The 27,522-nt window shown below is 42.7% G+C and overlaps 1 protein-coding gene across 1 annotated transcript in view; it reads right to left on the bottom strand.

The window, feature by feature from the left end:
- Positions 1–15,372: 15,372 nt before the first annotated feature.
- The window catches only part of MINDY4B (MINDY family member 4B), a 35,115-nt gene continuing 22,965 nt past the window's right edge, over positions 15,373–27,522 (bottom strand). Inside the window, exons 11-12 of the mRNA XM_032409158.1 lie at positions 18,106–18,286; positions 15,373–15,515 (exon numbers count right to left, since the gene is read on the bottom strand). Of these exons, the coding sequence (XP_032265049.1) occupies positions 15,373–15,515; positions 18,106–18,286 (324 nt within the window). The remainder of the gene's footprint in view (positions 15,516–18,105; positions 18,287–27,522) is intronic.

Raw genomic sequence — 27,522 nt, 5'->3', positions numbered from 1 at the left:
ATGGACTCCTGTCACCTTCACGCAGTCACCATATGACAGCACCCCGCCTCATGCTTGCACCTCAGACCTCTTGCCTTCTGTTTGGGGGCTTCCCTGTTAACGTCGAGGTGTGGGAAGTGTGGAGCCACTGGGTGCCCACACTCGCACACCCCAAAGTGCAGGGCCTTCAACCTGAGATGAGGACCCATGGGTAATTTTTATGCCTTTCTCTCGCAAGTGAATGGTCCCGAGGCGCATTTTAAGTGGCTTCTCTGCAGGGTGGCATGAGGTCAAGCAGTCAGGTGCACTCCCTGGGTTGCACCCCCACATGGCCCTCCCTTCTTCTTTGCTTCACTCCCCATCCTTCGTCCCTCACCCCTGCTCCACGGACTTGCCACCCTTAACAAAGGAGGAATACAGAAGCCTTTGCTTCTCAGACTCTGTTTTCTGGAGAACGCTTTGCTTCCTTAAGTCCCATTTCCCATTCCGTCAGCAACATAAATCCATTCCCCTCTTTGTTATCTCTGAAAAGGGTAAGGTGCACAATAGCCAGCCACACAAGTACTTTCTTTCCTCCTTTCCCCGAAGGAGATTTTAACTCCTGCAAAGACTTAGAGGCGCAGGACATTTTCAGAAAGCCAGTCAACCACACATTTCAATTTAGATCTCATTGATCCCATGTTAGCATGTAGAGAGAAAGTTATTAAAGTCTGTGGTTGAGTGGTTCCTGCCCTTGCCTCTGTCTGTCACGGAGGAGCTTGTCATCGGCCAGGGGGAGCCAGGCAGGGAGGGGAGCTGCCGACATCAGGTGTTCCGGACGCCCTTTGGGAGCTGGAGACACATCTCTTGAGTCAAGTTCATGTTAGGAGAACAGTCCCCCTTCCCCACCTCAGACCCACAAAAAAGTTTCCCTCAGAGATTCAATAAGGGAAAACAGCACAAAAGTCTCCTCTTCACTATAGAGTCGCTACTTTAAACGGTGCTCAGAGGAAATTTTATCTATTACCTGTTGACCAATCTTGCTTTTGCCTTTTTTTTAATTTTTAATTTTTTTTAAAGATTTTATTTATTTATTTGACAGAGAGAGAGACACAGCGAGAGAGGGAACACAAGCGGGGGAGTGGGAGAGGGAGAAGCAGGCTTCCCGCTGAGCAGAGAGCCCGATGCGGGGCTCAGTCCCAGGACCCTGGGATCACGACCTGAGCCGAAGACAGACGCTTAAGGACTGAGCCGCCCAGCCGCCCCGCCTTTTTTTTTTTTTTTTTTTAATACAAGAACATGACATGAAAGAAATTTAAGAAAAAAGATAAAAGATTAGCCACAGTCTCCCCTCACTTAATACAGTGCCAGGCACTAGCTGGGAGCAGCTGGGGTACGTGACCTTCATAGTGTTGCCTGGGTCTAGGAGTCTGGATCTTGGCTGGGATTGTACTTCCTTTCCCTGTCCTGCTGAGGCTGATGACAGCCCATTACCTTCCCAAGCCCTGCTGTCAGCTCCCAGCTGAGCCCCAGTGCCACCATTCTCGCCTGTGCTCTGAGTGGAGTGGATCCTGGAATGGTCTGAACTGGAGGGTGCCATCCAGGTGGTTCCCCCATTAGCCCTAAAAAGACAACCCTTTGGGTCTGGGAGCAACTTCCTGCCCTTAGGGGAAACGTGAATGTTTTTGATACAATAGCGAAATACATGAGGTTAGGCTTTACTGTTCTTAAATAACTGTAGAAAGTCAAGTGTAAAGAAGAAAATCATCTGCAATACACCATCTCGTAATAATCATTCTTACGACTTGAATGTATTTCCCTCTGTATATACATACAAAATGTTCTCTGCTTACCATGTGATTGCCTGAGCACCCATACTGCTTGTTAGCATGAAGCTCAGTCTCTTCCTCTTGAATTCTGTCCTATCAGATGCCCCCCCTTCTCACCACCCACTTTTTGTTGAAAAGCTTCAAGAACTTCCTTGGATAGAGTGGTTCAGTCCTGCTTGCAGATGTTAGGCGTGAGTAGCACCAAAAGCTGTGATCGTTCCTCTGTCACTCAACGCATGACAGTCTTACTCTTGAAGACCAGCCAATTCTGTGCTATTGGACAGATGACTCAGGTGCTCTTGAAAGCGTTACAGAGGTGATTTCACATGTTAGCTTCAAGTTCACAGTCATGGATTTTCAAAGCATGAAACAGCTGAGGAATGATACAGTTGGGGAATCTATAGTCCCCACCAAACCCTAAAGGCCTTTGTGTTATCTGGACCAGATCTAAACTAGCCCCTTTCCTCAAGGTAATTTTATATCATGACCTTGTTGGCTTCTGCTAATACTGGTTCTTGCTTGGGATCACACCATGATTCTCATAACAAATGTCCCTAACTTGAATTTCAATAAGCAAGGGTGGGGGCATCACAGTACCTTCTCACCCAGAGGAGTTTGGACACTTTATGGTTATAGATCTACGTGTCCTCACAATCCTCGGTTTTACTGGGGTGGGGGAGCCTTCACTAAGCTCCACAGAAGATAGAGAGCAGTTACACCCTTTCTCCAGGACCACGGAGGGTCACCACCCTACATTTCTATTGTTAAAACGAACTCTAAAACAGGGACATATTTAACCACTGGATCTCTGAAAAGATAAAAAGCCCTGATCTTTTGTTGCCAATTTGTGTGATGTAAATACTATTACCATGGCCAATTTCAACCTACCAAGGTGATGCCACTGGGCTTGGAGTTGAGAATCGATGCCTACCGTCGGCACCCTCTGCTTTTGGGAGTCCAGCCACCTCCAGGACACCGTTGCCTCAAGTGACCGGCAGGACAGACGTCTTCTCTGAGGACACCTCTTGTTTCTGCTACCAGAGAACTGCTGGAAGCATTTTCTAAGTAAGTAAATAAATAAAGTGCACTCCATTATATACTTAAAAACTGAACTAAACCGGAGAGTATATTCTTTAAACATTATCAAAATAAAACTCCAGATACCCAGTTTTTCTGTACTTACCAAACCCCTTGGAGAATCAGGTTTATTTTTTTGTCTTTAGTTATTAGGTTAAAACACATTATGCCCATCACTTAAAGCACCTCCTTGCTAACCAAAGCCGTTACCTCTGTCCTGTCTCCCTCTCTTTGTCCTGTGGGGGGGGGGGGGGGGGGGAGGAGACATTGAGAAGCCAAGCCCACTGCGCGGGCAGCTCTGGACTCCATTCCTAGACCCCAAAGACTCAGGTTTTAGATGTTGTTTAAAGCTGTGTGACATTTCAGTGAGAGGCCTCTCGTTAAGCATTTGGGCCAGAGGTTGTAATCAGTATCTGGCGGTATCAGTTTCCTTTAGGGATCTCAATCTGTAAATTAGGATATACATTTGTTTTAATATCAAACTTGAGAGTTTTGCCTCAAAAGAGTATCTAGGGATTTAAAACAACAACAACAACAAAGAAATGCCAAGTTATACTATAATCAGCCCCTCCCCTCTTTCCAGGGGCTATTTTGAAAGATGACTGTTAGTGCTAAGCTGCAGTCTGCCGGCCAGCGCCCCAGCCCCTAGCACAGAGAGAGCCCACGTCTGGGGTAGCTCCTTCCCATCCCGTTTCCCTTGTCTTCTGGGGATTTTGCCCATGGCCTTCAACATATGTATTGCGGAGATGTAATTTAGTCAAAATAGGGGAAGCTTGTAGGATCTGTGTTTTTATTCAACATATTTTTATTCCGAGCTTACAATGTGCCAGGCATTAAGTGCTGAGATTTATCAGTAAACAAAATAGACAAAATTCCCATGCTCATGGGGCTTACATCCTAGGGAGGAAGGGCAGACAATGAATGAATGAGTGAGTGAGTGAGTGAATGAATGAGGGAATGAATGAATGAGCGAGTGAATGAGGGGATGAATGAGTGAACGAGTGCGGCGCAAACAAGGACCAATGGCTTGCGGGGGCAGCATTCACTTTCTGCTAGAGGAAGCAGAGGAGTCCTGGAGTCTTGCAGAAAAGCTCTGAAACTCAGATATCCTTCCATAGACTCCGGAAGGGCACTGTCTGTGTTCCCAGAGATGGTAGAACAGTGCTCAGCTTTGATGTCACCCCCTCCCGTCACCCCTCAAGACTCAAACTCAGACGTCCGGGAGCATTGCCAGGCTCCCTGGTCCAAGGGCCCTTAGAAAAGGCGGCTGACCTCCTTTCCTCTCCCCCCCACTGAGCCGCACATCTTGCACTTAGGCAGCATACACAGGTGTCGGTGGAACAAAGAGGGGAAGGAGCCCCAGATAAAACCAGAAGCCCCAGCTTCGAGTCCTGGCCTTGCAATTTACTAAACATAAAACTTCAAGCAGCTTGCTTACCTTCTCTGAATCTCTTTCCTCACCTGGAAAACAGCTACTAAATCCAACTTCAACCTAAACCAATAGCTGATACAACACTATTTCAATGCAATTTTTAAATTATTATTTTGATTATGAGCTAAAACATATAGTGACTGAAGTGGGTCAGTCTGGAAATTTGTCATGTGTTTCTTTCACTCTCTTGCTATGAAAACAGCATTTCCAGTACAATATTAGGCAGTGAAGCTATTTTCAAGTGGGGATTTAAATCAAATATTAAAGAAGCATGTGAGGTAGCTGGTGGGGGTGTGAGACTTCTGCTTGAGTGTGAACCTCCCTTGTTGTAGCAGAGGACTCCTGGGATTTGACCTCATAGAAAGGTCACAGTGGGTGCTTCCTTGTGCCTGGTTGCTGAAAGGAATGAGAGGCTCCCAGGATGCTGTAGGGCTCAGGGGGAGGTGGGGTGGGTGGGTGACAGAATGGTCAGGTGTAGGAGCATTGGGGGAAAGACTGCCTTAGTCAATGTGGATAGTGGCCTTGTACAAGTCTGAACCTCTGAGCAGGGAGCCCGATGTGGGACTCGATCCCAGGACCCTGAGATCATGACCTGAGCCGAAGGCAGATGCTTAACCGACTGAGCCACCCAGGTACCCCTGTTCTATGGAATTTAACGGGAAAACTATTTCCTACGCTTGTGAATTGCACATGTAAGATGCCCCTGGTTGTAACTAAATAACAAACTTAATTTCTGGTCATTTATGTGTGATACCACAATGTTATTATGTTACTTATTTCACGGTATGAAACAAGTCTATCATTTAATAGGCAGCCTCTTTGGGTCATACTCAGAATGTTTACTGATGCTCTAAAAACATCCAGGTTATGTCAAGGGCACTTTTAAAATTTGATGCTTAAGAAATCTTTACAGCCAGAGAGGCAGATGTGTGGAGGAGAGAGATAGCAATTAGCAAAGTATAGACCTAAAACATTTTAGAAAACATTGTCTATAGGGGGCGGAGTTTAAGATGGCAGAGTAGTAGGGGGACCCTGAACTTGCTTCGTCTTTCAAATGTGGCTAGATCAACATCCAACTATTTTGAACAACTAGGAATACGATTTGAGGATTAAGGAAACATTACCTATATTCTTTAGTACCAAATCCTTAAAATGTTATAGACACATTGTGTTTAAAAATACATGTCAAATTCTTAACTATTAAAGTTCACAAAAGTTTGAGTCATTTTTTCTTTCCTTGTTTCACTACTATCTGAAGGAGCCTAAAGTAGCTCATGGAATTCCTGTCTTCCTAATAGTTTTGGAAATGTTTTGTGGGTTGTAGTTATTTCAAAATGAGAAAACTGAAGTTCGGGGCAGGAATACCGTTTTCTTCTGAAACAAAATGACAAGCCAGACTTATTACAAGGAGTCAGCTATTCTTAGACTAAACAGGTATCTGCTGCAGCTTTCTATAAAACGTGTACAGTTACTAGGCTGTACTGTTTTCTGTCTTCTCTGGGAAGCTTGCCCCTTATCAGTCTGTCTTAAGGTGCCCTGGAGGGTCTGTCTCTCCTCCCTCTTATCGTCCTCCTCCTCTTCTTCTCCCTCCCCACTCCCACCAGCGTCACCCCTGCTTTGTTCTCTATCCTTTTCATCAAGGCGGGAACTGTTTGATTAGATCACCAAAAGATACCTTTCCATCAACACCAAAGGACTGATTAAATCTATTCTCAGGCCAAAAGATGACTCACAAGGAAGTTTGTGAAAAGAAGGAGCAGAGAAAAATGGAAGGGACTGGATTTTATGATTTTAAGAGTTGTTTACTTAGTAACAGACTCATGTAAACAAAACTTCCCAAAAGCTGTCTGACAATTTCTGGGGAGAAGAAGCTGGAAAAAAAACAACCCAGATGTGGCCTGTTGGTTGGAACATAAATTTCCTTGGTGGTTCCTGGAAAGGGGCACCACCCTGAGGGCAGAATAAGGAGATCCATCATACCTTAGTAACGTCCTCGGATCTATTAAATTCTTGGGTAACAATTTCATCCTTTTCCATATACTAGCAGCCTCAACCTGAGTGTGCAGGGCAAAGTGACCCAGACCATGATAAGGAGCAAAGTGTTTTCTGTGCTGTACCATTCCTGTTTCAAGATAGGAAATCCCATTCTATGGAAGAAATTCCAAATTGGCTTTTCATTTTACATGCCGATAGCTTCGGGCAGTACAGCCTTGTGCACATAACAACTTTCTGCATTTTGATTACATTTATTAAATTCGGGCTCTGGAGTCTATTATCGATGGTGTTATTCTGAACCGGATTCGGTTAGGAAATGAGTCCGTGTGCACGCGCCCGCGCACCTCACCGTGAGCTGCCACTGCTTGCGTTCTGAGCGTCCTGTGAACCGCCCAATAGCAGTTGTGTTCAGTCACAGTGACAGTTGGGTTCACTTCGCCAGCTCATTTGCACACCTCTTCCCCTCCCCTGTGGTTTTAAATTGCTTAATTAGTGAATCTGTCGTACTTTTAAGTAGCCGCCAAGCAGGTTGCTCACGTGCCACGTTTGTTTTGCCCATCAGCGCTCCCCTGTCTTTCTGCCTGGTCAAGTCTCATTAGCTCGTGCAGTGTGGCTTCTTGCGCTGCTGCTGAGGGGCAAGCTGTATGTTTCCTGCAGCACGTCTCATGTGGGGGGTGGTCAGTCATTTAAGCACTAAGGTGGGGGAGGAAGAGTGCGGTGAACTTGGGTGTCCCTGGGAGCACCCAGGGGAGAGGAAGGGGCCAGTTGCCCCCCTCCTGTGGGGTTATAATCACATGCAAAAGAAAAGCTAATTCGAGGGTGGGATGGGAGGGATGGGGTGACTGGGTGATGGACACTGGGGAGGGTATGTGTTCTGGTAAGCACTGTGAATTGTGCAAGACTGTTGAATCTCAGATCTGTACCTCTGAAACAAATAATGCAATATATGTTAAGAAAGAAAAAAAGAAGAAGAAGAATGTAGCAGGAGGGGAAGAATGAAGGGGGGGAAATCGGAGGGGGAGAAGAACCATGAGAGACGATGGACTCTGAAAAACAAACTGAGGGTTCTAGAGGGGAGGGGGTTGGGAGGATGGGTTAGCCTGGTGATGGGTATTGAGGAGGGCACGTTCTGCATGGAGCACTGGGTGTTATGCACAAACAATGAATCATGGAACACTATATCTAAAACTAATGATGTAATGTATGGGGATTAACATAACAATAAAAAAATTAAAAAAAAAAAAAAAAAAAGAAAAGCTAATTCGAGGTGAAAGGACTTGATCAGGTTGAGGAAGAGTCTGAGTTCACGGTATGAAACAAGTCAAATGCCAGTATCTTTGTAGGGAGCTGTGTTGGTTATGTTGGGGATGGGGGATAGTGATGAAACCTTCACCATCTCCCACCCCCAGAAACAGTTATGCCTCTCAAAACATGCTGGTTAGAGGCAGTGATGTTTTGTCTCTGCAAATCTAGCAGATCCTTATTATTTTACTATGGTCCCTTTCACAGGAATGGTTTTGGTACCCCTTATAAATAGCTATTTTTTTTTTTATAAACAACCTTATTGACATAAAATTTACAATCCATAAAGTTTACCTGTTTAAATGTTCTTTATTATATGTAGAGAGTGTGTAACCATCACCATAATCTAATTTTAGAACATGTCATCATCCCCTAAAAGGAACCCTATACCCATTAGCAGTCACTCTCCATCCCCCCCCCTCCCCCACCCCCCCGCCGGCAACCACTAATCTACTTTATACCTCTATAGATTTGACGATTCTGGTCACTTTATATAAACGGAAGCATACAATTCTGGTCTTTTGTGACTAAACTTCTTTCGCTTAGCATAATTTTTTGAAACTCACCTATGTTATAGCCAACTATGATACAGTTATCTATGTATACCATTCCTTTTTATGGCTGAATAATATCCCATTCTAGGGATATATGATTTTTTGTTTATTCATTTATCAGGTGATGGACCTTTGAGTTGTTTCTACTTTTTTGACTATTATAAATCATGCTGGTATAAACATTTGTGTGCAAGTTTTCTTGTGTGGACATATGTTTTTGTTTTTCTGGGGTACATACCTTGAAGTGGAATTGCTGGGTAATATGGTAACTTTATATTTAACATTTTGAGGAACTGCCAAACTGTTTTCCAGAGTGGCTGCACTATTTTATATTTCCACTAGTAATGTATGAGTGTTCCAATTTCTTAGCATACTCAGCAACACTTGTCTTTTTGAGTATAGCCATCCTAGTGAGTGTAAAGTGGTATCTCATTACCCTAATAGCTAATAATGTTGAAAATCATTTTGTGTGCTTACTGAGATCTTCTTTGTAGATCTTCTTTGGAGAAATGTCTATTGAAATCACTTGCATGTTTAAAATTGGGTTGTCTTCTTATTATTAAATTATGCAAGTTCTTTGTATATTCTGGATACACGTCTCTGATCAGACACATGATTTGTAAATATTTTCTCCCAGTCTATGGGTTGTCTTTCCTTGATGGTGTCCTTTGAAGCACAAAAGTTTTAAATTTTGAGAAGGTCCAACTTATTAATCTTGTCTTTTATTGCTTGTGTTTTTGGTATTGCATCTAAGATATCACTACCTAAAACAAAATCACAAGGATTTCTTCCTATGCGTTCTTCTAAAAGTGTTATAGTTTTAGCTTTTACATTTAAATCTATGACCGACCCACTTTGAGTTAAATTTTTGTATATGGTGTGAGGTAGGGGTCCAAAATCATTTATCGCATGTGAATAGCCAGTTGTCCCAGTGTTTGTTGAAAAGACCATTCTTTCCGCCATTGAATTGTCTTAGCCTCTTTGTCAAAAATCAATTGACTATGAAATTTAGGGTTCATTTCTGGTCTCATAATTCCATTCCATTGATCTATATGTCTATCCTCAAATGTCCTCTTCAGAAAAGAGCCTAAATTTAAGTACATAAATTTGAAAAAATTTTGCAAGTGAACACAAGTGTGTAGCCAGCACCCAGCCTTAGAAATATAATATTATTACTACCCCATGAAACCCCTGACTCCTCTTAGTCACTGCCCCCAGAGGTACCTGCTCTCCTGACCTTTATCACCACAGATTAGTTCTGCCTGTTTTTGAACTATATATAAATGGAACTATAGAGCATGGGCTATTTCCTGTTTGGTTTTTTCCTTCAACATTGTGTTTTTGAGGTCCATCTGTGTTGTTTCATGTAGCAATAGTTCATTAGTAACTAATGTGATTTTTTGATATGATATTATAAAATATGTCATTTAAGGATCTTCGTAATTCAACAAACCAATATTTTCTCTTTTTTAAAAAAGATTATTTATTTGAGAGAGAGAGAGTGTGAGTGCACGAGCTGGGGGGAGGGGCAGAGGAGGAGGAGGGAGAGAGAGAATCCCAAGCAGACTCCCTGTTGAGCATGGAGCCCAACGCGCGGCTCAATCTCATGGCCTTGAGATCATGACCTGAGCTGAAATCAAGAGTTGGATGCACAACTGACTGAGCCACTCAGGTGCCCCTACAAACCAGTATTTTCCAAATGACAAATGTATGGGAAAGATCCACTTAAAGTGCAATATAAATGAATGGATTTTGATGTAACAGAGTTTGAAGAATTCATTGATACGATTCCAGTTTCTACACTGTAACTAACCTTTAAAAAATGACTACTTGTAGAGTTTTGGTGTAGTATCAAAGAAGAATAGCCAAGCTGTTAAATTTCTCCTTCCTTCTCCAGCTAAATATCTATATAAGGACAGATTTTCTTCATGCATTTTAACTTAAAAACATATCACAACAGGTTAAATGCAGAGATAAGTATGAGACTGTAACTGTCTTCTATTAAATTGGCCATTAAATAGATTTACAGAAATGTAAAATAATGACACCCTTTTCACTATTTTTTTCTTGGAAAATATAGTTGTTTTTCATAAAATACTATCTTGGGTTAATATGTAATAAGTTTTACCATTGCTATTTTAAATTAATTAATATTTAAATAATTTTTATTTTTAATTTCTGATAGGACAAATATTAACAGATATTACTCAGATAAACACAAGCTCTTTGGGGGGGGTCATTGATAATTTGTAAAAGTATAGAAGGGTGCTGAGACCAAAAAGCTTGAGAACCACTGGTCTAGGGGGCGCTAGGCACTTAACACATAAGCTTATAAATAAGAATGTCATTATAATTCATGGCAAGTGGTATAAAGAACAGGGTGCTAAGAGAAACGAACCAGTGAGAGCCATTAGAAGGGGGGTGACGTCAGAGAAGACCCCTCTGAAGAAGTGGTTTTCAGCAGAGATCTGAAGAACAAGAGTGAAGATCGTTGTGGGCATAGGGAACAGTACAGGCAAAGCCCCTGAAGTGGGGATGAGCGTGGCTTGGGGGGAATACGGTGATGAGAAGGAGAGTGGCATGGGATGAATCAGGAACTAAATCCTACAGACTCTTGTAGATCATGTTAAGATTTTGGCATTTTGTCCTCATTCCATGAAAAATTCATATAATAGTAATAAGAATTACTATAATATGATCAGATTCAAATTTTAGAAAGACGACTGATTGCTGTGTTGAAAAAAGACTGGAAGGGGATAGGAGAGAAGTGAGGGGAGCACTTGGGTGGCAATTTTAATAGTTCAGGGGAGAGCGAGGGGTGCCTGCACCAGGGAGGTAGTGGCGCACGTGGGGCTATTTTGAAGTTAACATTTATAGTTCTTGCTGCCCCCATTGGAGCAGAAGAGAGAGAAGACTCCTAGGTTAGAGCGCTTTTACCCACCATGCTTAGAGATACCAGTTCCCAATATCACAAAGATCAAATATCCATTACATCAATTTTATAATTATTTGCTGGGTTTTTGTGTGTGCGACTGAATCACCCACATTTACTTGATAATTAGAGTTGATAATGAGATTGAAAAAAGTCACTCTTATAGCACCACCTTGTGGACAGTAGTGAGAAGTTTTCTTATTGGGTCCAATAACAAAAAAGACACAAAGTTCTCGAAGAGGCTCACCAGTTATCAGCCATTCCAAGTTCTTGGAAGGAGATGGGATATGAATACATTCTAGAGAATTAAAGTTAAACTGCTATCCTGAAAATAACCGTCCAGATTTATTCAGGCTTGATCCCCTCTGGTTGACATCAACATCAACAGTAATTGACTGAAAATACCTTCTATTTTGGTCTCACCTGACAGCCACCTCTTGTATCTGTCCGCTCCTGTTCTGCTTCTTTCGCACCTGACCTGACTACTGACGCTGGAAGTCCTCAGGGCTCAGTTTTAGAACCAGCCCTCTTCTTGCTTCCTACTCTGCTTAGGCACATTTATTCCAGACCCTCATGTGACTTCCCATCAAGACTCCCAGAGTTGTCTGGTCCAAGCCTCTCCTCTGAGTGCAGGGTCCCTCTTTCTAATCCCCTGTTCCGCCTCTCCACGTGAATGTTCCATCCAAGACTGAACTTGGGATTTCCTCCTCTCCACATCTGCCATTCTTATGGTGTTTCCAAATTCAGTGGAGGCACAACACCCTCCCCTCCCTGTTTTCAAATCAGAAACTTGGAAGTCATTCTTGAGTCCTCTCTCCCCCCCCCCCCCCCCCCCCCCCCCCCCCCCTGCTCCCCTCCCTCCCCCGTCAATCTCTTGGCCTCTTGTGTTTTACTGGTAGGTATCTCCGGAGTGGCCCACTTTGGTCTACTTTGATTGCCCCTGCTCTTTCTGGCCATCCCATCTCTTGCCTGTCCCACAGCTACAGCCTCCCCTCCAGGCTCTCTGCAGCCCATTCTCCACATTGACACATTTTTTTCAAAATGCAAATCCTACCAGGCCACTTAAAACCTTCCAGGGTTGCCTTGTGGTGGGTCCTTCCCTCCCCCCACCACAAGCTGCTTCCCAGCCACTCTCCACCTTGCTCTCTGCACCTCAGCCCCACTGGCTCCTCCGTTCCCTAAGTACCTTCACCACAGGGATCTGCCCCTGCTCATCCCTCTATGACTCTCCTGGTTATTTCTACTTAGCTTTCTACCTCAGCTTAACCATCTGTTTGCAGAGAAGCCTTTTCCTGAACTTCCAGGCCTTTATTCTAAGATACTATGCATCAGAAATCCCTTCCCTCTGAACGCTTATCTCAGTTTTCAAGTTTATATTCATTAAAGTGGTGTTCTGATTAATGACATCCCCTCAGAAGAGCCTAAGCTCCTCGAGAGAGGAAGGCCCATGGCTAATTGTGCTCACCGTATTTTTCTAGCACCCAGAAGAGTGCCTGGCACATAGGAGACGTTAGAAAAGTTCTCCGAATGAAGGAACAAACGGTTGTGCCTCTAAGGCCCTGAAAAGCAGTTCCAACAGTCAACAGTCTATATCCATAGTTTGTGTTCCTTCCTTGTAAATAAAATCAGGTCCAGGTGTGACTGCAGTGGCGCAGACCTGCCAGTGTGGGGGGAGGGAACCTCAGGCTGCCTGTCCCCTGGCCAGCTCCCACCTCGTCTTGCCACATTGGTGAACATATACTTGAAAAAATCATACACGAATCTTCTCTAAGAACAAACAATAATTTTGAGGGACATACCAGTCCAAGTCAATATTGAGGGAAAAAAGAGTATTTACCATCTCCTCAGGGACATTGTCCCACTATGGCTATAGTCAGTTTAGGTAACTATTCAGAAAAATTATTCATCTCTGTCTTCAAGCAAATAGCTTTCTCCTGATTGATTAAGAAGCTGACAGGACATGGTACGCCTGGGTGGCACAGTCGGTTAAGTGTCTGACTCTTTGTTTTGGCTCAGGTCATGATCTCAGGGTTGTGAGATCGAACCCTGCATCAGGCTCCACACTCAGCGGGAAGTCTGCTTGAGATTCTTTCTCTCCCTCTGCCCCTTCCCACCCCCCTCGTGTGCTCTTCTCTCTCTCTCTAAAATATATTAAAAAACCTAAAATTAAAAAAAAAAAAAGAAGCTGGCAGGACAATTAAAGTCATTTATCTCAAAACACGGAAAGTTCAAAGGTGATCTGATTGTCCCAGGACATTTCTAGCTACTTTTAAATTAGTCCTTAAAAAAATTACTGGTGCCCTGTTAATAAGATAAAACAAAAACTCATTTTCCAATGTTGACATGAAAGTGATTAATACCTTTATATATATCAAAATTATTATACCTTTATATATAAAACATAGCTTCTTAATCTTCCCTCTATTATTTTACTTATTTATAGATTTGTTCCAGGAATGATTTAAGACAGGTTACAATACATAAAATACGATAAAATAACACAAATTACAAGTAAATTAGAAATTCAAAGGAAAAATAGGGTAGGGACCAAAAATGGACTCAGAAATGAGGCCAATTAAAAAATGCCTTTTGTCAGGACGGTGGACCAGTTGTCTACACAACAGTCATCTGACCCTTCTTCCTTCTGGAGAGCCCCGATTTTGTTCTGGTAACAAGTGTCCAGCTCTCAGCCCTAGAAGATGAATCATGATTGACCTAAGAGAGTCATGGATCCCTTGCTGGGCCATTCTTGTTCGAAAAGCACGTCCTTATTGTTTGAGACACTGTGAGTGAAATCTCTTACTCCTGGCTGGTAACTTCGTCCCTGAGGCATGTGCTGCTATTTCTCATTGTCTCTAAGCTTTCCAGCAGTCCACTCCAACAGGGACATTTGGTTAGAAATGACTCAGTATCCATAAAACAAAAAACAGGCCTGCACCTCAGGAAAAGCACAATATTGCTAAAACTAAGACCAAATAAAACAAGGGTTGAAAAGGGTCCACGTATTTATCTAATGGATTTAAAATCCTGCATGAAACACCAATGTAATAAAGATACTGTAATCAGCAATCCAAGCCAAATTGGCTTTCTTTTTTGACATAATTTATTAGTCACCTTCAAGTTTCATTTTCTATGTACTCCTTAAGTTAAAACATTATTCTCTGAGCCAAATGAAAGTGCATTTCACAAATTAATTTGGACAGTGGGCGTGGAAAAGGCGTTCTTAGCAATCTAACCTTTGGCTTGTGAATACAGAGCCCTAAGTCTGTGAATTGGCAGACCAGTGGGGTGGGTAGGGAAAAGGTCTAGATGGTTTCCATATACTTTTTAAAGAAAGAATATGTGTTTTACTCTATGTATTTCTTCAGAAAAAGTGTAGGCATTCAAGAGGACCGGGAAAGATCACATTCTAAAAAGGATTGTTTCCCCTTTTAACAATGACATAAGAAGAGATTCTATTTTTACTTATAATTTTATTTTATCTAGGAATAAGACTTCTTTTTTAGTTTATCTGTTTGTCTATGTATTTATATTCAGCTTATAAAGACAAGAAACAAACATAGCACTGGTAGAAAGAATGTCTCCTTCTGTGTGCTCTCCTTGACTGCTTGAGCCCATAAGCCAACGACTATTGTTGCCATACTACCAGGAATAGTCCCCCCTCCAAGCCCAAAGAAGCCCATTTACTATTTTAATGACCAGAACTTGCTAATGTGGGCATGTGAAATGTAACCTTGGAAAGGAATGCTCTCCATACCAGGAAGTCTTTGAGAAGGCTTGAGTTCTTGCCATAACTAAAAATCTGATGATGCATTACTGATGACTTCATCCCCAAATGAAAGCTAGCTGCCTGTGTCCATAATCCTCAGGGAGAATCACACCAAGAAAAGACTAATTCGAAAATAGAATACAGGGACACTTCATTTGCTCTATTGAATAAAATGAAGGAACCAGTCTGTGCAAGGATAGAGGATCACCTTGCAGCCCCTGCTGGAAGGGCCTATGTTTCTTCTATAGCACAGAGAGCAACTGCAGAGGGCTTCACAGAGACAAAGAAAGAAAGAACGAATGAATGAATGAATGAAAGAAAGAAAGAAAGAAAGAAAGAAAAAGAAAGAAAGAAAGAAAGGGAAAGAAAGAAAGGGAAAAAGAAAAAGAAAAAATGGCTAATGGGGTTTTTCAGTGGGGTTCGTGAATGAGGAATGTAGAAGTAAAGTGGTCTCCCCCCATATGAGGCTTTGTGCCCCAGCAGCTCTGACACTTCATAAGTCATTGCACATCCTGGCTTTCTCTTTAGAGAAAGGGAACGGTTCCATTCCAGTTGATGGTGGCTTCTCTCCACTTGGTCCTGATTGCCATCTCTACTGGAGAAAACCGTCTTCTTGGTACATGTTCATCTTCATGTTGGTTCCTTTCCCAGTGATGGGAGTGAGTATCTGAGTGAGGAACAGCCAGCATTTTTTTTTAAAGATTTTATTTATTTATTTGAGAGAGAGATAGTGAGTGAGAGAGAGAGCAGGGGGGTGGGCAGAGGGAGAGGGAGAAACAGGCTCCCCGCTGAGCAGGGAGCCTGACCTGGGGCTCAATCCCAGGACCCTGGTATCAGGACCTGAGCCGAAGGCAGACACCTAACTGACTGAGCCACCTAGGCCCCCTGAACAGCCAGCATTTAGGCCCTAGCCTCTATACACCATTCCAGAGGAAGCCAGGAAGGAAGGAAAACACACAATGGGTGGGCAGGAGCTGGGCTCAGCAAGCTGTGTTCCTAGAACTGGTTAAGCAGAAGGGGATTCCAGTAGAAGGTATGTAGAAATGCCCCATACAAAACAAGTCTGTGGTAACATGGGTTGTTGTGTATTTTGGAACATGAATAGTGATAAGTCGTGATATGCATCCCAGCACCATGATAGGACACATAGAGCCAAGTGTAGGCCACAGAATGCTGTCAGGAAAACCAGGAGAGGGGGAGCTCATCACTTCTCAGTGATTCTAAGAGTACATTTACATTTTTGGGTGAAGGGCAAAGTAGCTTAGTGAGGTAGTCAAAAACTGGGTTCAAGAGCCAGCTTTGTCTCATGTGACATTTGAGAAGGTACTTAACATCTCTCAGCCTCATTTGTTCAGTTAGTAACTATTTATTGGCTACCTCAGTTTCTTCTATGTGGAAATAGATATCATAGTATCTACCTCCTATAACTGCTGTGAGAACTTAATGGGATTACACGTACAGCTTCCAATACAGTGCCCAGAAAAGAATGCTTGCAGTGCATGTGAGTTAATACAAAAATCTCAGGAAACAAACTGAGGGTTGCTGGAGTGGTGGGGGTTGGGGGATGAGGTGGTGGGGTGATGGACATTGGGGAGGGTGTGTGCTATGGTGAGCGCTGTGAATTGTGTAAGACTGTTGAATCACAGACCTGTACCTCTGAAACAAATAATACATTATATGTTAAGAAAAAAAAAAAGGAAGAAGATAGCAGGAGGGGAAGAATGAAGGGGGGGAAATAGGAGGGGGAGACGAACCATGAGAGATGATGGACTCTGAGAAACAAACTGAGGGTTCTAGAGGGGAGGGGGGTGGGGGGATGGGTTAGCCTGGTGATGGGTATTAAAGAGGGCACGTTCTGCATGGAGCACTGGGTGTTATGCACAAACAATGAATCATGGAACACTACATCAAAAACTAAAGATGTAATATATGGTGATTAACATAACAATAAAAAAGTAAAAAATAAAAAATAAATAAAATAAAACACACACACACACACACACACACACACACAAATGATGTTTTCTGGGGCGCCTGGGTAGCTCCGTTGGTTAAGCGTCCGAGTCTTGGTTTTGGCTCAGGTCATGATCTCAGGGTCCTGGGATCAAGCCCCATGTCTGGCTCTGTGCTAAGCTCAGAGTCTGCTTGGGATTCTCTCTCTCTCCCTCTCCCTCTGCCCCTCCCTCCATGCTCGGACATGTGCATGGGAGCCTTCTGTCTCTCTGTCTCTCTCTCTCAAATAAATAAATAAATAAAATCTTTTAAAAAATGATGCTTTCCTCAAAGAAGAGAGTAAAGTAGGAATGATATTTTAAGGAACATATTGTCAATGTCTTCCTAAATTAAATGGCCTAATGTATATCTTTCATAATTAAAGAAGAATTAGGAGCTGCACAGAAAAAAAGAGTCACTAAGACTTTTCCAGATTTAGTCATTATAATGAAAAGTTGTTTAACACCAGGCCCATGATGCTAAATGCCAAGTCAAACATCAAGCCGTCAAGCCTCCACCAGTAGAACCAAGGTACCAATACAGACTCCCAGTCTCATTGTGTTTATTCCCTTGTCCAAAAGGCCAGTGTTTCAAGACACTAAAAGTTTAAAGACATTTAAAGTTTACTCTTTTTTCCTTATGAGTTTAAACGAATATGGGTGTAGTTGAAGTAAAATGACCTGTGTGGTTGTCTGCCTCTCCCATTAGACCGGACCCTCTTCAGTTTTGCTGGGACTATGTCTTCATTGTCGTGGCTTTCCTAGTGTCTAGCACAGCGCCTGGCACTTAGGAGGCCCTCAAATATCTGCACCGAAATGCACTCTCAGTGTGCTGACCAATGTCACTGGATGATCATCTGATCGGTTGTAGGCAGACCAAATGGCAGCCCCCTGCCCCAATCCCTCCATTCTTCCCAGTTCTTCCCTCAGGCATTAAGTGCCTGATGTTCACAGGTAAAAGATCCCAGAGAGGGCTTTTTTGGAGATGTGATTCTTTCCCTTTTGTTGTTTCTCTTACCTAGAGGTTGTTTGTTCCTCTGTGCTACTTCTAAACCCGCTGCTCTTATTTAAAGCAGCTGTAGAATGCCCAGGTTGCCATGCTTGGGTTTAGGCCCATGGGACTCGTGCATGGGTTTCATTTCAGAACTCAAGCCTAAGCATTTCCCTGCAAAGCGAGTGTGAATACCCACACAGCGGTGAAACATCGGCAGCCGCATCTTTCTGAGCGCACTAAAGCGCTCGGCACTTGGGGTTTGAAATGCTCACCTACTGTGAGATGCACAGGCTTGTTCTGGGGGGGGCGGCCAGGGTACAGGTACAGATCAAAGCGACGCTCCGCTTTCCAGTCTGATAAGAGCTGCCTGTTTGTGCTAAAAAGGACACTGGGTTTTCCATTGATGTTGCACAGCCAAATAGGTAATTTGGGGGTCTTCAGCATGCTGCCCACCTGGAAGGGGAGAGGTGAATGCAGATGAATATATAGATTTGGCCACATCCCGGTGGATGCTGATACATCATCGCGATCAAAAAGCAGCTCGGAGGCTTCTTCTCACACTTGTAGGTGCCCAGGGCACTCTGCGTGCAGTGAGATCTGAAGCGAAGGCTTCGTCATGAGGGAGTTTACATGTACGAAGGCTGTGGTGTAGTGGGGATGCTGCAGTGTGGGGATGGCCTCATGGAGGACGTGGAGCCACCTCAGTTTGGCGTGGAAGTTAAGTAGAGAATAAATAAACTGAAACATAAGTGTAGTGGTGGAATAAAAGAACCTCAATTTGTCTTCGTCATTGACTGGTGTATTTACTCCTATGCCCAAGGTAGGACAATATTTCATTCGGCAGGTGGTCAGACTTCTGGAAACACTAACCATTTAGAATATAGGAAAAAGAGAATATTTAGAATATAGAAATATAGAATATTTTGAATGGAGGGAAGAGCTCCTGGGAAATGAGGGGAAAACACAGACATACATACAAACATTCATACATAGACACACATATCTGCCTGTTAGCACGCACATCAGATGTGAAGATGTACTGAGAGCGGAGCATACTAGTTTAGCATTACAATAATAATATTAAGTTTGCTCTTTTAACTAGTTTATCTAGCTTTTCCCCGCAACTATCATTTCAGCTTGAATTCTCATGACTAGTGAATTAGACTGACAAAAGTACCACTCTGAGAGGCCCCTTCCGGCATCATGATATTACAGTGCGTTTCCATTTATGATATCTACCATTTTGTTTAAAGAGACAGGAAAGCACATATTTTTTAAAGATTTCCATCAAAACTTATTAATGTTAAAAACTAATTTTTTCTATGTAGAGAAATAAGCATGAACTACATAGAAAAAAAAAAAAAAAAAACCATCATTTTCATGTGATGCCAGGGAGAGCTACTGGACCCTCAGCCTTGGCGTGTCTTCCCGTAACAGAAGGATCCAATTCTGGTTCTTTTCTCCATCAGTCCTTAGAGTTGTCCTGTGTGTTCAGGAACAGATTCTGTTTTATGGAAAATCCAGCTTTGAAAAATTATCACGTCTCATAAACCCAAGTATTAAAGGCTAATAACTTGACATTTGGATTTCTCAATAGTTCTATTCAAATCTCTTCGTTTTGCTTTAGTTTAAATTCTTCAGTTGTGGGTGAGTGGGTGAATCAGAAATGCTTTTGTCTTTAAGATTTTCACTTTCGGCTACCTTAGAAAAATTTTATTACTGTGTTTGAAAGACACAAACTCTGTTTTAGTTAATAGTTTAAAAAGGGGGTGCAAGCCTAGCACCTCAATTTGGACATGCTCATAGTGGGTGCAGGAATTGCTTATCTACTCACACTAGAATTAGCCCCTCTGGGCTGAGTATAAATATGAGCATCTCACATATCAAACGGGCAAGTCGCCCACTGGCTACGTCAGAAATAAAACACAGAGGATGTGCAATGGAAGCCAACAAATGTGTTTACGTTCCAAGAATCCACCCACAAGTTCCAAATAACATTGTAACCGTTCATTAGTTACAAAATAAGCACTTTCTCTCTTAGGCCTTCTTGCCATGGCACCTTGTATACTAAGGTTAGATGTAATCAAAATACGATCTGTGGGACATGGAATTATTAAGGTTGGAAAACTTGGATAAACTAGGAAATTGAGGGCTGTTTTGGAATAAAATGTCACTTCTTTTGAAATTCAAAAGAATTGAATTTGGGCCGATTTTCAACCAATGGAAGTTCCTGTAAATTACGTCTGGGTGGATGTAATAGAATATAGACATGTATGATATTGTTTCACAGAGTTTTTGTAACAGAGGCAAAATTCAACTGGCACTCAGGTAACTCTCTGCGGGGTGCTGACGCCACACTATTGTTACTTTCTGCAACAACACAACAGTTTTCTCTTCTGAACCCAAAGCTACTCAAGATTTTATTAGAGTAGGAGAAAGATAAAGTAGTTATAAATACAACAATCTCTTCTATACAGAGACTGCACACTGAGCGGGCAGAGCCTCACTTGCCTTCAGAGATTCTAGTGGAAAGGAAAATGTCATGCATGACTGTCAAGGCACTTTGGCTATTAACTCTAAGCGGCAAGCCTTAAGATCGCAGCTGAGAACACACCTGGTTTCAAGTGGGGCCTGTGAAAACAAAACGAAGCACCTCCCAACCGAATGCAGCCAAGTATTATATCCCCTTTTTTTCTTAGCACACCACATCATGTGTTTGGAACTTTCAGTTAAAATTTTGTATTGCTTTTGGGTAGACAGTGTATCAGCTAACCTCCACCCCCAAAAGCCACATTCTAAATATGTTTTATTGGTGAGATTCCCCCAATGCAGAATTTGTGCATGTTGCCTCGTGTTGCCATGGTAAAAAAGGAAATTAACTTGTGATACAGTAGTGCTATAAATAAAATACCTTTCTCCTTAAGTTCACTCATTGTGTAATAAGCCCAGTGTTACATGCAGCAATCAAGCCTTTCATAACATGTATCATTTAAGCCAGTGTAAAACTATAAGGACAGGAGGAAGGATGGACAAATTCTAAACACTACAGGGCAAGGATTGAGTCCATGTAACGCTTTTTTTTTTTTTTTTTTTTTTTGCCATCTAGAACAATGGTGCTTAGAATGTGCCTTTGCATAATGAGCTTGATATTGCAAGTCCCAAGGGCCCAGTTTGGTAATGGGAACGGGAGAAAGGTGTTGGAGATTTGTGCTTTCTTCCCTGATTTCTGGTGACGATTCGCGTGCATAACTGTGAAGGGTCTGGCTCTCTTCTCTGCACCTGCAACACAGAGTGGATGTAACTTCCCTCGGCGAGTTTGCAGGTATGTTGTCATGTTTGCGGGGTGCGACCTCAGCAACTTGGTGGGGAGAGCGCCGTGGGTGGAGCTTCACATGGTACTTTTATGGTTGAATTTCTTCCTACGAGTCTCTTTAAAGGGAATTTAAAGAGGGAAGAGGGTACGGCTGGGATGGTGGTGTGCTCTGTGGGGGCTACCAGGGGAGTAATTCCAGCAAGACCTAAATGGCTTCAGTCCCTTCTAAAAATCAGAGTTGATTTTTCTGCTCGGTGGCAGGTGCGAAGATAATGCAAACCTCCTAAGGCTTTCCAGATGGTGTTAGGCTCAAACTGCTTTATGTTCTCACTTGGGTATCGGAACCTCACACTCAAACCTGTACCTTCAAATAGAAAAGTGATGGGAGGCTTCAAAATAGTGCCTCAGCTTGTGGGTAGCTGGCTGTGTTCCACGGGAACTGTCAGTCTGGTGGGCTCTGGGGGGCTTGCCATGGCATCTAATGAGAACTCCTTTTTTTTTTTTTCTTTTTTAAATCTCACCCACTGGGCTGTGACATTGGGACTGGAAGACGTGTATTTTTGCAGTCTCTGCAATTTTGTCCCAGAGTAAGAAGAGATTTACTTTAGGAAGACAGATACAGCATTATAGGATGGTTTTCACCTGGCCAGCAGAATCTGTTAGTACGTTGGTTTTCTTTTGAACTCCAAAACCTTTCTTATATTAGATTTTTATTATCAGTGGATACACATAATCTTCTGATTTGCAGCGCTCACCCTAGGCAGGAGCCCCTACGTACCCGCACAGCACCTAAGTACCCAGTTGGCATGTTCAGGAGTCCTGTGTGGAGGAGTAACCCTGCTCAGAGCAGAAAGGAAGGGGTTTGACCGTGGGGGTCTTCAATCCAGTGATATAGAGAGCACTGTTCTGGAACCACATCTAGGTCCTTCTGAGCAGACATATGTTCTGCAAGGTATTTCAGTTCTATGATAAAATACTGTGAACTATGAGGCTTCTGGATACACTGTGGTCACGTGTCTTCCGTTAGCATGTCTCTCAGTGCCACTGAGCTTGTCCTTTGGCCATGTACTTGACAGACACGGTCTGCCAAACCAGCAGGTGAAGGGGGGCGGATCCTTTTCAGAGGGTGTGCCCCAAGTACGTGTTGTTCACGATCAACTCAAACTTATGACTGCTTTAACCTGGAAGTCAATGTACAAAGTTCTAGCTTATTGAGTCATGCCTTCTAAAACCTAGCCATGGTATTGCCACCATCTAAATGTTAGCGTCTAGGGCGCCTGGGTGGCTCAGTCGCTTGAGTGTCCAACTCTTGATTCCGGCCCAAGTCATGATCTCAGGGTCCTGGGATCCAGCCCTGCTTCGGGCTCTCTGCTCGGTGGGGAATCTGATGGAGGATTCTTTCTCTCCCTCTGCCCCTCCGCCTGCTCACACAAGTGCTCTCTCTCTCTCAAATGAAAATAAATAAATCTTTAAAAATAAATAAATGTTAGAAGGGTGCCTGGGTGGCTGAGTCAGTTAAGTGTTTGCCTTCGGCTCAGGTCATGATCCCTCCCACCCCCCACTCGTGCTTGCTCTCTCTCTCTCTCTCTCTCATGCTCTCTCTCTCAAATAAATAAAATCTTTAAAAAAAATAAATAAATGTATGTTAGAGTCTAACATCAGTGTACCTATAACAGATATTACAGATGACATGATACAAATCTACATCTATATGTAAATATATAGGTAGGATAGATTATAAAAGCACTTACGATAGCGTATAATTCTAAGAACTGGCATTTTGTATTGATCACCTTATCAGAAGACAAGAAAAGATGGTACTGACAGACAGTGTGGCCCGGCGGGCAGAGCCTGGGCTCTGACGCGGTGGATGTGCTGTCCTAACGCGGGCCCTGACACCTCGCTGGTGGTCGAGGGCAAGTGCCTACACCTCGCTCAGTCTGGATTTTCTCAGGTCTAAAATGAATGGTCACACAACAGACACTGGACTAAAACTAACACTTCTACCTTTGAGTGGAAGTGGGGATTAAATGAAATAAGGTATCCGTGCGAATGAATGGCTCGGAGAGAGCCTAGCACATAGTGTGTGCTCTGTTAGCACTACATTGAGTAAATAAGCTTCGTATAGACTCCCTTTAATTCCCATCTCCAGGGATGGTGAAAAATATATGTAAAATTATATATAGAGAGAACATAATTATAGATATAATTATTTGAGTAATACAGATGAGTTATGGATTGCTTTTTGTCCCCAAATAATGAGCGGATATAGAAAGAATAAAAAAGCCTCTTCCGATAAAAAACTTTATATTATATGTCTAACATATTCATAGATCTTAGCAGTTCAAGTAAGAGAACCAACCGCCAGCCGGTATTTGCTCTTTAATACATTTGTTCTGAAACCAAACTCCAAGTGCATGACAGAGACAACATAATAAACATCCTTGGGGTTTCAAGCTATTAGTGTACAATTGCAGGCAATTTTCACTGAGGGCAGGATTCATAGGAGTCTCCCTGGAGAGAGAACACTGAGTCCAAGATGGAAGGATGAAAAGTCACATGAGTCCCTTTTCGAAAAGACAGAAGCATTGTAGATGTGACTTCTATGTAGATTTTAAAGCTAACTTGGGCAGTTTCCATGCTTTGCCCCATTTCCAATTTATGAGCAAGCATTTGCATGGTGGTCCTGTTGTCTGGTCCATTTTGCCCCATTAGTCACTTTCTCAGTAGGAAAGCTCTTATTTGTTACCTCATGCCTTGGCCTTTTGGCTTGCTTTAAAGGTCCTGACAAACATCCACTTTATTACCAGAGGATATTTTAGGCGCTGCAGGTAATTTTCTTTAAAGCATGATTTAGCAGCTCTATTGGTCTGAGCTGACTTGTGTAGAAAGAAATGTGTTCCAGAGGAAATGGTAGCGCTAGATCTCTGGGAATTCTTGACTCTTTGAGGCACGCGGCTCTCCTTCTCTCAGTCCCTCTCTCCCTTTTTGTGGCATTTTCTTTAACATCGGCCCTTTTCTCAGAGCCACTTAGTAGCTATGTAGCAAACACCTACTTTAATTTAAGATAAGGTCTGAGACTTTTCCCTAAAGCCTTGCAGATGTTTACAGGAGCAGAAAGCTGTCAACCTTTCTGATATGGTTTGAAAGACGATATTCTTTCTTGTAATGTTTGTTGCAATAGCTAGTTTTCCAATCCTACACACATGGATTTAATCAGTTAGGTCTAATGAGTTTCTGCCCTTCCTTTATTTTTTTAAGATTTTATTTATTTATTTGACAGAGAGAGACACAGTGAGAGAGAGAGCACAAGCAGGGGGAGTGGGAGAGGGAGAAGCAGACTTCCCGCGGAGCAGGGAGCCCAATGAGGGGCTCTATCCCAGGACCCTGGGATCATGACCTGAGCTGAAGGCAGATGCTCAACGACTGAGCCACCAAGGCGCCCCTCTGCCCTTCCTTTAAAGCATTAGTTCAACCAAAGCAATTTTGTCCCCCCAGAGAATATTTGGCTAGGCCCGGAGACATTTTTGGTTGTCACATCGAAGGGCAGAACTATAGGCATCTAGCGGACAGAGGCCAGGGATGCTGCTAAACATCCCACAATGCACAGGACAGCTCCCACCACAAAGACATTATCCAGTCTAAAATGTCGAGGTTTCTAAACCTGGCTGCCCATGAGAATCACTTGTGGGCTTTAAAATTCTAATGCTCAGATGCTCTCTAGACCAAATAGAATAGAGTCATTGGCTAGGACTGGCTATGAAATTGCAGCCCAGTGCAAAATGAAAACGTGGGGACACTTACTCAAAAATTAGTAAGAATTTTAAGGTGGTGACAGTAGAGCATTAGACTAAGGGCAGGGCCTTCTGAGTGCTGGGGCCCTGTGTGCCCACACAGATCTTCCACACATGAAGCTGACGGCGTTCTGGGGGATGACCTGGGCATTGGTAGTTTTAAAAGCTCTCAAAGCGGGCCAACGACTCGCTAAACAAAATATACAGATGGCAAATGAGCATATGCAAAGATGTTCCACATCACATATGATCGAGGAAATGAAAACAGCAATGAGATACCACAACACACCTATGAGAATGGCCAAAATCCAGAATGCTGACAACATCAAATGCTGGTGAGGATGTGCGGTAATAGGAACTCTGACTCACTGCTGGTGGGAATGCAAGAATGTACAGCCACTTTGGAAGACATTTGGGCAGTTTCTTACAAAACTAAACACTCTTACCATATATCCAGCAATCATGCTCCCTGCTATCTATCTAAAAATGTTTAGAACCTATGTCCACGTAAAAATCTGCACACAGATGTTTATAGCAGCTTCATTCATAATTGCCAAAACTTGGAAGCAACCAAAATGTTTTTTGTAGGTGAATGGACAAATAAACCTTGGTACATCAACGGAATATTACTTAGTCAATGGAATATTATTCAGCATTATAAAGAAATGAGCAATTGAGCTGTGAAAAGACAGGGAAGAGCCTTGAACTTATATATTACTAAGTGAAAGAAGCCAATCTGAAAAGGCTACATACTGTATCATTCCAACCATATGACATTCTGGAAAGGGTAGAACTATGGAGACAGTAAAAAGATCAGTTGTTGCTTGGGGTTGGAGCATGGAGGACTTTTAGGGCAGTGAAACTGCTCTGTATCATGTTATAATGGTGGACACACGTCATTATACATTTGTCGAAATCCATGCAATGTACAACACCAAGATGGTAATGTCAGCTATGGACTTTGGATAATCATGATGTGTCAACGTAGGCTCATCAATTGTAACAAATATGCCATTCTGGTGGGAGATGTTGATAATGGGGGAGGCTATGCATGTGTGGGGGCAGGGCATATATGGGAAATCTCTGTACCTTCCGCTTAATTTTGTGGAGGAAAAAAACTGCTCTAAAAAATAAAGTCAATTAAAAAACCAAACCCTCCAGGTGATTTCAGTGTGCAGCCAGTGCTGAGAGCACGGTTCTCCATCCTTTATCGTCTAGCTCCTTCCCCGAACAATCAGTGTGTGTGTATGTACTGGCCCATGAGTGACTCAGCTTTGTATCTGGACACAGAGCCTCACAATTAGGAGACGATCAATGAACATGGCCTTTATCATCCATTCTAAACTTACATGTGTGCAGGTCACTCTGGCTTCCCAGCAGGCTTTGGCATTCATAATCTTGTTTGCTCTTCGCCTCAGTGCCGTGGTTGCAGAGCAGGTGTGAGGACACTAGTCTGAGATGAGGAAACCGGTGTAGAGAGAGTAAGTGACCAGCCCAAGTCACACCCCTGTGAGGGGCCGGGCAGAGCCTCCAACCAAGTCTCCTGGTTTTCAGGTGAGGGCGGCTTCCTGCGTGTTACAGAATCCCCCTCACTTTTATTCCGGGTTTCCAAAGTGTGGCACAGAAGTGCCGTTTGGTGGCACGAGGCAGGAATGCCAGTGGCCCGGGGTAAGCTTTAAAACAAAACCTGTTTATTTACTTCTTTGAATATGTATTAGGAAAAAAAAAAATAGTGAGCATGTCAAGTCCGTGGCTTGTATTACTGCTGCAGAAATGGTTACATGCAAATTTTTAAAATGAGTTGATTTAAAGAAAAATATTAATCAAATAATAGCAGAGCGTGCTGCAGGTATGGAGCGACGACAAAGATGTGAATTACCTACGCAAATGACTGAAATGCGAGAACGCTGTTTTAAATCTTTGTAGTTTATAATGAGAATAGAGTGAAATCGTGTGAAAGAGCTTTGTAATCATAGACAAAGCAGTCAAATTACGATTGTGGCTTTTGCGTCCTCACTCCTTGAAACTTGCCCCTGGTGTATCCTCCCGGTGTATCCTGCCATTTTTCTCCAAACTAAGTCTTGGCCATCAGGTGAAAGTGTGTGGTTGAAAAAAAAAGAGAAAAATATGTAAACTGAAATCTATAGTTCCTTTCTTTGGGTGGCTTCATTTTCCTATTTATTATAGATCTATCAAATTCTAAGATGGGTTCCCAGTTTAGAACCAAGGGATTTGGAATTTTATAACAATAACAAGTCCCTTCTCTGTCCAGGGTATATTCAAAGTATGGTCTTTCATGTTCATGCAGTGGAACTCTTTGCATCCTAAATATGGTGAAGGACATATCTTCATTGACACATACAGATATGTGTTAAGTGATAAAAATTGGGTTTCCAAAGAGTAGCATAGGACATATTTATATAAGAAAGAAAAAGAGAAGGACGCATTGCTGAAAGGATTGACCCCTGGGTGATGGGAATGGGTTCATTTCTTTTACTTTTAGCTTCTCTGCCACTTCTCATTTTTCTATGATGGGCCTAGATTTCAAACTCAAGGAATAATAAGCAAACTTTAAACAGGCT

Source organism: Phoca vitulina, unplaced genomic scaffold (genome assembly GCF_004348235.1).
Source record: "Phoca vitulina isolate PV1807 unplaced genomic scaffold, GSC_HSeal_1.0 scaffold10, whole genome shotgun sequence".
NCBI lineage: Eukaryota > Metazoa > Chordata > Mammalia > Carnivora > Phocidae > Phoca > Phoca vitulina.
Note: the sequence above shows the minus strand (reverse complement) of the source record. Positions and strands in the feature narration are given on the sequence as shown.